At 40.9% G+C, this 14,681-nt stretch overlaps 1 protein-coding gene across 1 annotated transcript; it reads right to left on the bottom strand.

The window, feature by feature from the left end:
• Positions 1-727: 727 nt before the first annotated feature.
• rbm44 (RNA binding motif protein 44) lies at positions 728-6,727 on the bottom strand. The gene is made up of 20 exons (XM_069663396.1): positions 6,553-6,727; positions 6,361-6,388; positions 6,167-6,273; positions 5,745-5,819; positions 5,608-5,662; positions 5,472-5,500; positions 5,170-5,336; positions 4,873-5,030; positions 3,784-4,270; positions 3,640-3,698; positions 3,398-3,547; positions 3,078-3,243; positions 2,963-2,997; positions 2,768-2,846; positions 2,471-2,591; positions 2,250-2,390; positions 2,096-2,163; positions 1,830-1,903; positions 1,395-1,611; positions 728-1,021 (listed from the first exon to the last, which is right to left on the bottom strand). Exons 1-20 carry the CDS (start codon positions 6,725-6,727, stop codon positions 728-730), a joined length of 2,685 nt encoding a protein of 894 aa, XP_069519497.1.
• Positions 6,728-14,681: the final 7,954 nt, after the last annotated feature.

The following is a 14,681-nucleotide window of genomic DNA, read 5'->3' as shown; positions in this document are numbered from 1 at the left end:
GTGAGAACTGACATTAAGTAGTTTGAATTGAATTTGTACATCCATGATTCCTTTCCTCGATTCCTCTCCTTGCCTTTAAGTCCCTTTCAGCTGCAGCAGTGGCGAAAGAGGAAGAAGTGAAACGAGGAAACAGGATTCGAGTGTTTATAACGACATATACTGTATGTACTTATAACATTTAGCATGGCATTATCAAATAAAGATGTACAAATGTACTTTTTTCAACTTTGTGAAACACGGATGCCAAAAAAACTTCTACAAAGGCTACACCTGTGCATCCTCACTCAATCCTCCTCTCTGCCTGACATGCGTTTAGTAATAAAGCCATTCAGAAGGACACAGGCAGGATGAGAGATGAGCACACAGTGGGCACAACACAGGTGAAGGTAAGAACATTTTCGATGTCTTTTTTATTGACAGAGGTCTTATGTAGAAACAAAGCTGCTGCATATTCAACCGTATGCAACTTTAAACACTTACATGAATGCAGCTTGTTTAGCCCTTAAACCTTCAGTACATCAATGTTTTTGAACCCATTAACAATCAATTCAATGGTACTAGAAAGGAACACAGGAACTATGGTAGCTTATAGCAACGCTTTATAACTTTTTCAGGCTAGTTTCTTTTAGATTAAGTGCTTCCCAATATTTTAAAATGTGGGATTTGTAATGCTAGCAAAAACTGCAAACCGATTTCTAATAACAAAAATATTAAAAGAACTGCTTCCTCATAACTGTGCTGCACTGGCTGGCCTGGTCAGGAGCTCAGACGTCATGTCTCTGATGGTCCGGAGGGGGAGGCCGCTGAGGACGCCATGGTGTTCAGCTTTCAGCTCGATCAGAGCATCAACGATCCTCTGTCTGCTGACATCTGGGTGCCTCTGCGTCAGCTCTGCCATCAGTGTGTTGAAGCTGCCCATGGTGCAGTAATGCTGGGGCACGCAGGTTCCCTTTGTTGTCGGGGAGATGCAGACCACCTTCCTGTTCTTGATGCTGGAGCTGAGCGGTGGCTGAGTTATCAACTAGAGGGAGGACGGAGCTTTAGGGCAGTACTTCCAAGGGTAGTACTTCTTTGTTTTATCGAACCAGCAACTCAAAACCGAAAGATGTTCTATTTCCTTTTTTTTACATAAAAGAAATCAGCAATGCTCACATTTGAGAAGCAAAAATCTGAGTATATTTGGATTTTTGCTTAAAAAAAATTCACTGAAACAATCAATCGAAGATCAAAACACATGCAGATGTATTTGCTTTGGACGGACTTCTTCATACATGTGTTTACCAAAGTGTTTACTAAAACGGTCCTGTGCTTTTGTCTGTTGTTTTCAGCGCTTCTTGCCAACATTTCTACCAGATTTTTTATTCTTATTATTTTATGTTTCCTGGTGTTCTCACCTTCCTCTCAGTGCTGCTGGAGGCATCGCTTTGTGTGTTAGTGGCGTCCTGTGCAGACTCAGACCCACTGATGGAGTCTGAAGCCCGGCTCTGACTCCCACCAGCAGCTTTGTTGATGTGTTCCACATGTAAAACATGGCTTTGCATGCAGCAGCCATTCAGCTCTCTCACTGCAGCCTCGGCAGACTGGAGTCCACTTATCATCACTATGGCAACTCTAGAAGATGCAGAAACAGGCTGTTGCTACATTGTCTGTTTCAGAAGCACATTGCTGTTTTCACATAAAAACTTGCTCAATGAGAAGTCATACAGGATGAAATAGGACTTTAAAAAAAACACACGGATCTAATGCATTCTTTAGACAAAGAGTGAAAGTAAAATCGCAGGTAATGTCTGTCACAATAACTATTCTCTGAAAGCAGAATCGTCGCTCACCTCAAACCGTTCTTTAAAGCAGAGATGTTGACTTCTGAGGCACGGTATTTCTCAAACCACAGCAACACATCACCCTGAAGAGCACACATTATAGTTAAAGCCTGTGCTGCCCCCTGCTGGCTACAATGGCAATATACTGCACCATGGTTCTGAGCGTAAAATAAATACAAAATCTGATTTCTTATTTAAACCATGATAGTTCTTATTGCTCAAACATACACATCTAAAAGTAAATCAAGTGAGGTGGTAGAAATGTAGGAACTGACCTCTGTCACATGACTGGGCAGGTTTGAAACAAAGAGAACGGAGCTCTTGGCCTCTTCCTTGGCTGATTCTGCATTTAAAAGAGATTCACCACTAACAATTTAATTCTTCTTTAATCTTCTTTTTATTCTTTAGCTACCTTCCCTGAACACTTACCACTGGCCTCATCTTTTGCTGTCACTATTGGATCCTGTCCCGTCTCAGCTGTTGCTGCAGACTCTGCAGGCAGACTCTGCCCCAGGTCTTCTTCAGCATCGTACCACGCCTCGCTGGCGTTGAGCTCTTTGGATGCAGCTGCTGTCCACACAAAGAATAAACACATCCTTGATTCAGTCGACTCTTTCCCAGGTAGTTATTTGACAACTTTTTTTTCTTACCTGACTGCTTTTCCCCTGGCTTGTGTGCTTTGTTGAAAGCATTTCTATCCTGGAGGATCAGAGTTGCAGCTCTCGATGCTTTGCTGTTCTCCTTGATTCTTTCTTCCTTCTTTTGACTGTGCTGTGAAGTAAATAAGTCATAAAAATATGAGAAATAAATGACAAATTTAGCTCAAATAGCAAATAAACAGCAACACAAAGCGATGCAAATCTAATTTCAGGCAGATTATTTCGATTACGATTCTTTACATCGACTGATCTATAAATCATCTTATATTTGCAGATCTGTAAGAATACCTGGGAGCCGTTTCCGCTTTGATTATCTGAACCTCCTTTTTCTTCACCTGATGGTTCAGGCTTTAGTGGCTCCTGGGAGCTGCTTGGAATCAGAATATCAAAACACCATCTAAAAAGTCAAATGTGCCCACTCTGCTGAACCATTTACAGTTAATTATAGTATGATCAGACACACGCGAGTATGTGCCGACATACCCAGAAGGATCTTTTCCCAGGTTGTCAACAATGACCTGAACAGGAACAGAGAATGAGACCATTACAATTTAAGAAATGTACAGTCCGGTGTGCATTATGGTGCACACAGTCCTACCTGTGCAGGGGTGTAACTTGCCCCTGTGGTGACCTTCTCACAGTCAACAGACAGAGGCTTCAGTTTCCCCAGAGGAACCCCTGCCAGGATCTTCTCCCTCATGTGATTAAAGTCAGATTCCAGCTTTTGCAGAACACTAAACATGTTCGCAGGTGGAGTCTGCGGCCTGCGGAGAGGTGGGGAATAACAAGAGCAAATATTATTCTGCTTAAATAATGTCTTCCCTTTCCAGCTGGATAATGAATTACTTGACTCTTTATTGTCTCAGTGGAGGAGCAAATGTACAACAGGTAAAAATGTGATCACTGATGTCTCCTTACAGTGCGGTGAGCTGGTCTCCCTCAGCGGAGGTGTAATACAGTCTCCAGCAGTGCTGTCTGCACATGCTGTACTGCAGAGCCAGGAGGCACAGCTCGGCCTGCTGAGCACGCTGGATACAGTCACATTCCTTTCTCAATTTACAACCAGAGCTGCCAAAAAAACATATAATTAAAGATAATACAGCAGAAGAAATCCCTCTAGGGCAGGTCTACTGTCGGACTGTGTGTAACTGATACATTACTTTCTCATTTCCTCTTTTTGCTCTCTCAGTTCTTTCGCCGTCTTCAGTTTTATAAATTCCTGAAATGTACAAAAAAAAAAAAAGGAGGTTATGTAACATTTTGCCGAAGCTACCTAAATATCTGCTCTCTGGTTTCAGTGTTACCTCAGCGAGGTAGTCCAGATCTGCCATGTGGACTTCAGTGATGATGTTCTTGTCAGATGTTCCCGGCTGCTCAGTTTGGGTGAAAGCTGACGTGCACGGCGCCTGCTCAGTGCCAACCATAATGTCGCAGGTAGTAACAGGGGGCAGAGGGGAGGTGTTCACCTTAGTGACGGACTGATCAGACCTCTCTTCACTGCGCAGACAAGCCAGGATGCTCTGATCGTCCTCCATGGCGCTGTGGAAGTTGTCACTTGGATCTTCCCTGCTTAAGCTACCTTCATCCTCATCATTCGTGTGATCATTACCCTGAAACATTGGACCCTGACACCACTCCTTTGTACCAGTCTCCCCCACTGGGTCCAGAGGAGAGCTAGGCGGTTGTAGCTCTGAGTGTATAATGCTGCTGTCATGGTACTCTGTAGCATCCATTTGGTCAAAGCTGTAGTATTTAGAAGGAGACTCCTTTTCAACTGTTGGCCAGTCTGATCTGTAACACGAAACAATGTTGTTCACATTAATATGGATCCATCGTGTACACTGAGATGGACCCATGGAGTCCCTGATTTAGGGGCTTTGAAAACCCTGGTTAGTGTGTACTCTAACATAACCCAAGCCAGAGTTGTGCATTTAGTAATTACATTAGTGTAGCTGTAGACTCAGACATGACTCACAATGACTAAAAGTAATTTAACGATAAACTCAACACACCAGAGTGAATTCAAATATCTTATGTAGTAACTTGTGTACATGGTTTGAGTTTAAAATTACTTCTCAAACTAATAAATGGAAAAGACTGTCTCCAGATGTTATTTGAATTTAAAGATCATCTCTTGTCTTTTGCCTTTACTCGACAGGATAGCTGAAGATGAATAGGACATATGGGGAGGAGAGAGTGGGGGACGACGTGCACCAAGTGATCGGCAGACCGGGAGTGGAGCCTGCGATCAGTGTAACGAGGTCTGTAGCCTCTGCAGAAGGGGCGCCTGCTCTACCGACTGAGCTAAACCAGCGCTCCATTATTTAAATTCAAAGAAGGGGCATATTTGAGAACAAATAACATACATTGCCAGCCATAAGTTGCATACTTACTGTAATGGACTGACTTCAGACTTCTGTTTGCATCTTTCCAGCTCCAAGTCAACAGAGAAGCTCGCCAGTGCTGCTGGATGTTTGTACACAGCTGCAGTGCTGCTACCAGCCATCTGCCTTGAAGGGCTTTCTTTATTCAGCTGGTACTGAGATGGACCCTTCAAAACAAACATTTATTATTGATCTTTTAGCCAATGAAGGGAACAGTGCATTTACAGCTTAAACAGTTTAAGACTATGCCAGTGTTATAACATTAGCTGTTTAATATACATGCAGAAAAACGGTTTATCCCCTCACTTTGTGATGGCTTGGTTCTGGTGTGACAGGGTTGTTGAAGGCTGCTTGGAGGCCGTCGTTCAGGTGGACCATCTGTTCTGTTCTGTTGTTTCTGTCGTCAAACAGCGATAAAGTTTCCCTCACTTTATTGGGGTTCATGTTCAACTCTGGTTGTGTGTGGGACATTTCTGGCAGGACAAGCACACAAACAACTGTTAAGTTGAAGCTTTACTAGTATTAAAGTTTGGGCTGGTTCAAACTTATGTAAAGAAAAAGGAGTGTGAAGAACGTCTGATGTTTCTCGTTTAACATTTGCATATTACCACATGTGCACATCTTTCCTCCTGACCCTCTAGATCAAACAAAACAACAAAAAAAGTTTCAACAGAAAATCTATGCAAAATTAAACAGCCGTAATGTGGTGCGTCATCAACTGTGCAATTACAGCATAAAACATACTTGTGCTTTTTGGATGTTACGGCAGGCTGGGCGGGATTTGGACATCCAAGGTTATCTGCATTGTGCATGAATAAAAACTGTCACTGTTTAATTTGTGTCACAGCTATTAGAGGATAATTGAAGCTAAACAGACTCACACTTCACATAAACATGATGCTGGGACAGTTCTAGGGCAGGATGTCTCTGCAGGAACAGGTGAAACCCTCCTTCATCTAGGAGATAGGAAAACACATGACTGATTCATCATGAACATGGACTGCAAAGTTAACTACACCTTTAATATAAAATTTAATAGCCAAATATTTCCATAAAAACAGAAAAGGGGAAAAACTTTCGGCATTTAATAAACAATTACACAACAACATAGACTAGCAGCAAATCCTCCCGTTAGAGAAGCTGGAACCAGAGCCAGTTGGCCTGAAAATAATACATTGGTTTTTCTGTCACTCATTTGAAAAACGTATCATCTAATGATAGTCTGAACAGGTTTAGCCGGGCTGCAAAACTCCAAGATGTTAAAAGCAGATGTTGTGAACCAAGTGGCTGCACTGACACATACCTTGGATGTGCTTTCTGTCCTCCTGAGACAAACAGAGATACCAACCCAGCAGCTTAGGGTCAGTTAGGGAAAGGTATGGCTGAGAGTCCACCAAGTCAAATATAGACCTGTAAAACACTCAAAATGAGCGCTTACGTACTCATATTCATGGTTATTAAATCAAGTTGACGGATAAAGAGGGAGAAGCTGCTTACCTGTCTAGAAGGAATCTCCTGTTCTCTACTGTTGATAAAGAAACGACAGTTATCGAGTATTACTTTGGTTAATGTAGGAAACCTAACCTGTAATTAAAACTTTGCCCCTAATAAAAAATATAATGTACGTCAGAAATTACTTTTAACTGACATTTTATTTCAAAGAGCTGTCTTCACGGGGACGTTACTTACTTGCACTTGGGTTATCAATCACCGTTTTGTAATAGTAAGGTATCACCCGGGACGGCACCACCACACCCGCATAGTCACTAGCCGAGTACGATGGCCTGGGAACAGTTAGCTCGTAGGGTAGGGGGACTTGCCAGCAAGTCCATGAACCAGGCCACACAGTCTGTAAAACAGCCATGGGTTCAGTGTTCTAAAGTGGAGTAACGGCTGTAGTCCAAAAGTTCAAACTAACGGTCGTTAACAAACGTCAACGGTTGGTGAGCTAACGTTAGCTAGCAAAAGCTAATGCCAAATTAAGCTAAAACCAAACAATTTAACTTGGTTAAATTTTTAAAACCTTGATACCTGCTGCTGTGAGGCCATTTTCACCGTCTTTACGAAGAGAGGCAATATCAAACCAAATAGGGAGATGCGATCTGTTTCAGTTGCAACGTTAAACTAACCCTTGCAGGTGGTTGAGTTAGATGTGTTAGCAAGTTAGCTCCTGTAAATACTTCTACAACCCTGGTCTGTCAATCAAGTTAATTGGTAACTGCGGTGTTTCCTGGCGTTTAAAGGGTCTGTTCACCCGAATTACATGCAAACAACATTCTCCATTTCTGTCTGTCTGAGTTTCAATTAACTTGTGTGATATGTTTAACATCCTGTAATTGAATACAGATAGATGTTATTTCTAGGATTATACACTCACTAAATTATATTTGAAGATTAAATATCTTTACAGAAACATTTTCCCTGATAATCTTGTTACCCAGGGCCATTTTCCATTTGAAAAAAGGTAAAAAAATATGCTCACAGTAATACTTAGTTTAAATTACTCAGTTTATTGTGGTAAAAGCTAAAACTCAGCAGACAGATTTCCAGTTAAAAAATAACAGTAAATCAAACTCCATACCAAGAGAGAAAAGACCTACCTGTCTAAAATTAGATGAAAATGCCATTTAAAGAGGCCTACTACCTAAATGCCTGCCATTAGGTGGCACAACAGTTAGCAGATTACGGGTATTGTCTTTCTCTTTCAAAGCTCCTGTGAGGAGTTTTTGGTTGGTTGTGAAACAGACTGAAAGTAATTCTGATTATATGACCTACAAAATCAAACCAGACCATCAGCAACAAGATTGATTATTTCTATACAGTTATTTTTAATGCCTGAAACCGCTGGCGGGGGTAGCTGTCAGACAAATTTGTTTACATTTTCCAGGGCCAAACATTTAAAGTGAGTGATTTATTACTGTTAAAGAAAGCAGGATGAGATTTTTTTTGTTTTGAAAAGCCACCACTTAACCATCTACAGGACAAAATCAGCAAAGAGATAAGAGGTACGGCATTGTCCACAGGGGGCGCCAAAATCAACACAAACCTAAAAGTCCCCACAGGAGGACAGTGAGCATTTTTATTGGGGATTGATTCAATTTAAGCTACAGTAACACACCTTCTTATCAATGGTGGAATTTAGTTAAGTACATTTACAAAATTAGTATAGTATCTTCAAATTTTGGTAATTGTTCTTCGCTCTATGCTACTTTATACATCTGCCCCACAACATTTAAAATGAAATTAAAAAAAATTTTCTTTGCTACAAAAAAATTACTGCTTGATTATTTTCTGCTTATTCTCATCAACTCTTTTGTGATTTACTCAGGCTCGCATGGAAAACTATATAAACATTTCCAAAGGCTGAAGTGAACCTAAAACAGCTTTATTCCAAATATTAAACTCACTTAAGGACAGTCATGTTAGAAATAAAGTTAGATGTAACATCAGTTTGAGGCTCCTTTCACTGACTGTTAGCGGTCAACACCCCCACGCACCATTCTGCTGTTGTGGTTCTCTCCCAGCAGCCTCAGGGAAAACCATTATATAATTTTGACGTCAGCGTGTTTAAAATTCAGAGGACTCAATAAAGTGACTGTATTGTTGTGCCACCAGGATGTACTCATGTCCCAATTTGATAAGTGCTATAATTCTTTTTCAGTTCAACTCAGTTCAACACCTGTATTGTCCTTGTGTTGAAATTCAATGTGCACTAAACAGCGAAACCCACATACCGGTATAATAACATCTTCATTTCTCAACTCCCACACTACACCCACAATTTACAAAAAAGAGAGACAGAAAGAAAGCTGCAGCTTGAAGAATTCAGCTGCAAAAGCTGGATCTGTTGGTCCATCTTGTGAAATGTTGTTGCCTTTGTTAATGTGTTTCAGGGCAGTAGTTGTTTGACTCTTTTTAAAGCAAGTAAACTAGCTACCTAGTGATGTAGCAAGTTTGAAGGTTAGCTTCTTGCACTGCAAAATCAACAACACAAAAGCAACGACTCAACAGAGTCCAAAGCAAAGCACAAAATGTTTTTTTCTATCAAATACCATCTGATCAAACTCAAATGAAGCGGACATCAACAGAAAACTAGAGTCAAGGCTGACAAATCAACTAAATAAAGGAGATTGTGTTGGGTTTACTTCGCCAATATAAGCTTGCTCGCTAATGTGGACGAATAACTAGATAGCTAACATAGCAAAATACTGTTTTGAGGGCTAATACAACATATGAGTCAAGTGAATAATGGGGGATGTGTTTGTTTTTCTTTTTTGCTAATGTAAGCTTGCTTGCTAACATGAACACATTGCTAGCTAGCTAACATAGCAGAATACTGTTTTGAGTTTGCAGGTCAACTGAATAATGGAGGATTATTGTGTTGGGTTTTTTCTACAAGCTTGCTCGCTAACGTGAAATAATTACTAGCTAGCAAACATATGAAACAACGGTTTTGAGTGTTAATTCGTAACTAATGGGGCTGTTTTGGCTGAGAAAATTGCTAGCTTGACATTTGAAATTATTTTATCAACCAACGCCATATTCCTTAGCTATATTGGAGTTATCCGGCTTACCTTATTACCACTATTACAGTACATTTTTCAAATGCCAGCCTTTTTCACGTGGTTCTTATATCTCCGTTTCATCATCATGTTATGAAATAAAACCTCTCACTTACATTGTTATTATTCATTGAAACCAGATATGTAATGCTAACAGCAAAGCATTGACAAATGGTTGTCATGAGTAACGCTCAGAAGTGCTAATGAATGTTTTGGCATAGCTGTCACCCCTGACACATTAGATGTAAATTAGCTCTAAAAGCCTGTTCGAAAATAAAAGAACAAGACAGCTTTACTGAAAATGAGATTGTTGAGCTAACAGAACATTTTATTCACACTTACATTCTTTTCCCCTCCACATGCCCCTTAACTTGTTTCGGGGTTTAGTACCTTGCTCATTTAAAAGAGCAACAGAGGATTGAACAACCAAACTATGCTATAATTAATGTGTAATTTTCAATGTACATTGTGACATCACTCATTGGTTTATGGACAAACTTCAAGTAAGCAGCTAATGCTAGTGTTAGCCTGGATTTAAGGTACATTAATTCATGGTTTAAAGGTCACAGTGGTAGCAGCTTGTCAATGTTCACACTGCTTATTCTATTCATTAATTTGACCCTAAATGAGTGCAGGTCCATAAACTAAAGTAAAGCATGTTTCTGAGATAATAAATCAAGTGACAAGTAGACTTAATTTTTCAATGACTTCTTAAAGTGTCCCTACTCATTTCCAAAGTATGTTGGGTGAGATAAAGATCAACAATATAAAAGATGACATTGAAAGTTAATTTCTCACCCTGGAAAGGCAGTCAACAAAGCAATCTTAGCACAAGGTCCATTCAGTGGCTTTTCTGGAGCTTCTAATGTATCATACAATCAGAGTTGCCCACTTGTCAAGGAAATGTCACACCTCGCCCGATTGTCACAGGTAATTCTTTTGTAATTCCACCATGCAAAATGTCCTCCTTCTTGAGTTTTTCGATAACAGTATGTAGGCCAACTTGTGTTTGTAAGTCCATCGCTGCCTTGTGCATGCAAAATGCTTTTGTAGTACAGGTACCCATTCACTAGAGGGCAGCCATGGTTAATGTAAAATTAATATGGGCTGTGCTGAAATTCTGAAATTCTTCGTGGGTGGTGTGTGTGTGCGTGTGTGTGTGTGTGTGTGTGTGTGTGTGTGTTTGTGAGAAATCAGTTATGCAACAGAGTTTTAGGAGCAAGGTCTCACCATGGTAATTAGCATTGTGCGAACACAGCGAGTTGGCCAAATAAAGTGAAGGATTTGTGCTGTTCCCTTCCCGGCAGAATGACCCATATTTCTCAGCCAGAACAGAGTGTTTCACTCTCTTAGACAACAGTAGATGGAGGCTGCGTGTGTCTGTGTGAGTGCCTGCCATAGTCTGAAGATTCAAACCACATTATGCCCGAGCTTCCTTTTCTCGCATCTCGATCAATAATTTACTTTGAAGCAGCAAGTGGTCATGTGGTTTATAATGTATGTTGAAGGACTATGCGTGTCCACGTCTCTCCCTGCTTGGGCCTCTGGGTCAAACTCTCTGTCATAGTGTTTTTATTGATTAACTGTGAGGCTTTGATGTTTGTTTGATATGTGTACACTCCGTATCTTTGTGTGAACCCATGGCAGGTCAACGAGGGCCGCTGGATAAAGGAGGATAAGGAGTATTCTGTTTTGGGGATGGGACGTGTCCAGCTCATCAATTGTTCCTGGTAAATGGATCAGCATCATTATATCGGGTTAATCTGGACCGTGGATAGCAGGTAAACAAAGCCGGAGAGGGATGTCTTTAGCCACACAAGCTTGAGGGTTGGCACGGTTGGTCTGTCTGTTGGTACACCACTTTAATCCGGACTGAAATATAAATCAATCAATTTACACAGCTCCAAATCACAATAAAAGCCATCTCAGGACACTTTACTGAGAGAGCAGGTTTATTTTTATTATACTCTTTATAATATTATTTACAGAGACCCATCTTAATCCACCATGGGGGAAGATACTTCCTTTTAACAGGCAGAAAACAACGAGCAGAACCACACTCCGAGGTGGACTGCCGCCTGCCTCAACCGGTTGAATCTCAAATATTGGAAGGATTGCAGTGAAACTTTGTCCAAACGTTACTGTGAAGAGAAAGCTGCTGACTGGTTAAAAATGGTTAATATATCTGAAAATTAGTGCAGACTTTCTCGCCCCCCTTGGGATAAAGTTCACAGATTTTTCCTCTCCACTGCGGCAATGACATTCCTGGTTTTTACGTGAAATCTAACGAAAACAAATTAATGAATTTCAATGAATAAGCAAAAAGTTGGCGACAGCAGCAAGACACCTTGAGTGTAACAGGACCCATAGGTGGACAGCCACCTGCTTCAACCGGATAAAATGTCTCAATAACTGTTTGATGGACTTTCTTGCCCCCTAGAGGATGAAGCAACTGACTTAACTTAATTTGTGGTTTTGAATGAAATGTTGGGACAATTAATGGATAGATTGCCTTGAAAGTTGGTAAAAACATTCATGTTCTCGACAGGATGAATTTTACGCAAGATTTATGATCCTGATTTTTAGCTTAGCTCCACCGTTAGGTCTAATTTAATGCTAATGAGCTAATGTTAGCTTCAATTAGTTAGTTCTATACAACTCTGTATCTTGTAAACTTAATAAAATGTGTATTAACTTTACTCCAAGTTACAAAGTGCTGCAAGTTAATGGTGCGTTTTAAATTTCAACTGGAATGCCTCCCGAGGTCAGATTTCCAACTTGGAAGGTCAGAGGGACCTCACCAACCCCGACCTCATCATCAAAGATGGCTGCTCCGTGCATCAACAGTAAATGAAATCTGTTTGTTATCACTTCTGTCTTATGTCTCATTGACTCAGTCTTTCTATCTGTGGACATGTTGTGCACAAGAGCTAGCACAGCAGCTGTTTTACTTGAGGGGTCAACTCGGGTGTGACGTCATTCCCAGTTCAGAATTGCGACTTCTGAGGTAAATGGATTGCACCATAATTTAAAACCAGTGTTCACAAAAAATAGGAAACAAAATGCTAAACTTGTGATTATTAGGCGTCCTTCTTTGATACCAGACTCCTATATTTCTGTTTAAGACTCATCTGTACTTATAATGAAGATAGGAAGTTTCTGCAATATCGTAAGGCCCCTAGACTAACAAAAATTAATTGACGGGATAAAACACAGATAATGGACACACGCTGGCTCGTTAGCAAAACTGGGGTTGAAAAGTTATGAAGTTTTTTGTCCACATTATGTTTCCAAGAACTTTCTTGTTGAAGATACTGTACGATCTTAAGGGTGCGTTTGTGACAATGAAGCATTAAATCAGAACTTTACAAGTGGCTGTGGGTGTCTTTTAGAAAATTCACAGCTAAGGTGTGAAAATTCTTATTTCAAAGTCGACAATAAAATGCATTTTAGTTGTCTATTAATCAGGCTCTGCTCAATGTTGTCCGGAGTGTTATAACCACTGGATTAAGGATAAAAAAAAACACTTGAATTTTATAACACTCAATAGCTCCTCTGTTCACAGAAGTCAATATGAGGTGGGCTTTTCTAAACCGTTCCCGGCCCCCCCACACACCTCCACCTTCTGCTTTCAAAGACGACAACACAAAGAGCAGCTCGGAGTGAAGTTCATGAAAAAAACATCTGTTGTGAGTGCTGGAAGATACAATACTCACACATAAACACAATATATCAGGGCAGGGCGTCTCCCATGAGCTCACTAAAAGGTCTTTCATAGCATTCAAAGGCACTCTGCGCTCTCAATCAATGGAGAATTGCCTGCCAGGCCGTGTTACTGGAGACCAGAGCTCGGCTTTTACACTCTGTGGTTTGATAAGGCTCTGACTCAACACCATGCAGAGTGCTGCCGGCCATCCAAACGGAGCCCGAGTCTAAAGCTTCTCAGTTCTATCACATATCAGATGCCATCACGCTACGGGTTTCAGCTCAAGAAAATGTAACACCACAGTTATTACAAGCTAGACGAGAGGGAACAAGGGAAGCTCTTCAGACATCTTCAGTGAGTTGTTAATGTAACAAACATCACAAGACAGCTGTGTCACTTACATAAACATGACACACAATCATTTCCAAGAACACTCGATAGCTTCAGGAGGTTTACCAAAGTACTTTAATAAAGCACACTGTTAGGTACTTGTTCTTCCATTTTCCAGGCCAATCGCAACAGTTCATCTAAAGTGGGTTGTGGCAGTTTCATAAACAGCCAAGATGGCCGCCGCAGTGCAACGATGTGAGCTTTTGAGCCTGTAATCAAATGGTGAGCGTTGGCTACTTATTTCATGTCATGTCAAACGTCTGTGACGTCCAGATAACACCCCTTGGAAATTGTAAATAAAATGAGAGATACTGAACTGCTTAGATGATGCCAAAGTTGTACTCCACTGTTTATTTGTTAATTTAATAAGAGTTTCTTGTAGACTTCAGCTCTCTAGCTCAGACGTCCGCAGGGAGCTCGGAGTAGAGCCGCTACTCCTTCGCATCCAAAGGAGCCAGCTGAGGTGGCCCGGGCATCTGATTAGGATGCCCCTCCCTGTGGAGGTTTTCAGGCACGTCCTGGACCCACTGGAGGGATTATACTGAATATCCCACCTGTACCGGGAATGCTTTGGGATCCCCCAGGAAGTACTGGAAAACATTGCTGGGGAGAGGGACTGGGCTAACTTGCTCAGCCTGCTGCCACCGCAACCCGACCTTGAATAAGCGTAAGAAATTGGATGGACGGACTATTAAAGATCATTGTCCCATATTCTAGTTTAAATTCTTCAACAGTTCGTTTTGTATTTTATGGTCCCTTTTAGAGTTAAAAAGACAATCAGGATTGACTGATTGATAACTTAGCATTTGCTGACCCGTCCCCTCTCTGGCTCCACCCTCGTGTCCAAATATGGTCACTTCTGGCTCCAAAACACAAGAAAGCGATGGCCAAAATGCTTCATTAAAAGATGTTGTCCACAAACCAATTCGTGATGCCATGTTGCCTTAATCCTTTTCTTACAGTTTATGGTAACAACATTCCTTAAAAGCTAAAACAGTTAAATGTTAATTAAATGTAAACCTGTATTGCTCAATGTATTTATCCCGGCGTTATCAGCTATCAGTGTGAACTTTAACCTCATAGCCATTGTATAAGACAGCATGCACTGGATCATTTAATATGTCTGGCTCATGGTGGATGTTTTAACTTTTGAATTTTTA

This window comes from Semicossyphus pulcher, unplaced genomic scaffold (assembly GCF_022749685.1).
Source record: "Semicossyphus pulcher isolate SPU_LCO1_2020_fin unplaced genomic scaffold, fSemPul1.0.p SCAF_15, whole genome shotgun sequence".
Classification (NCBI taxonomy): Eukaryota; Metazoa; Chordata; class Actinopteri; order Labriformes; family Labridae; genus Semicossyphus; species Semicossyphus pulcher.
The sequence above is the reverse complement of the archived record's forward strand: the minus strand, read 5'-3'. Positions and strand labels throughout refer to the sequence as shown.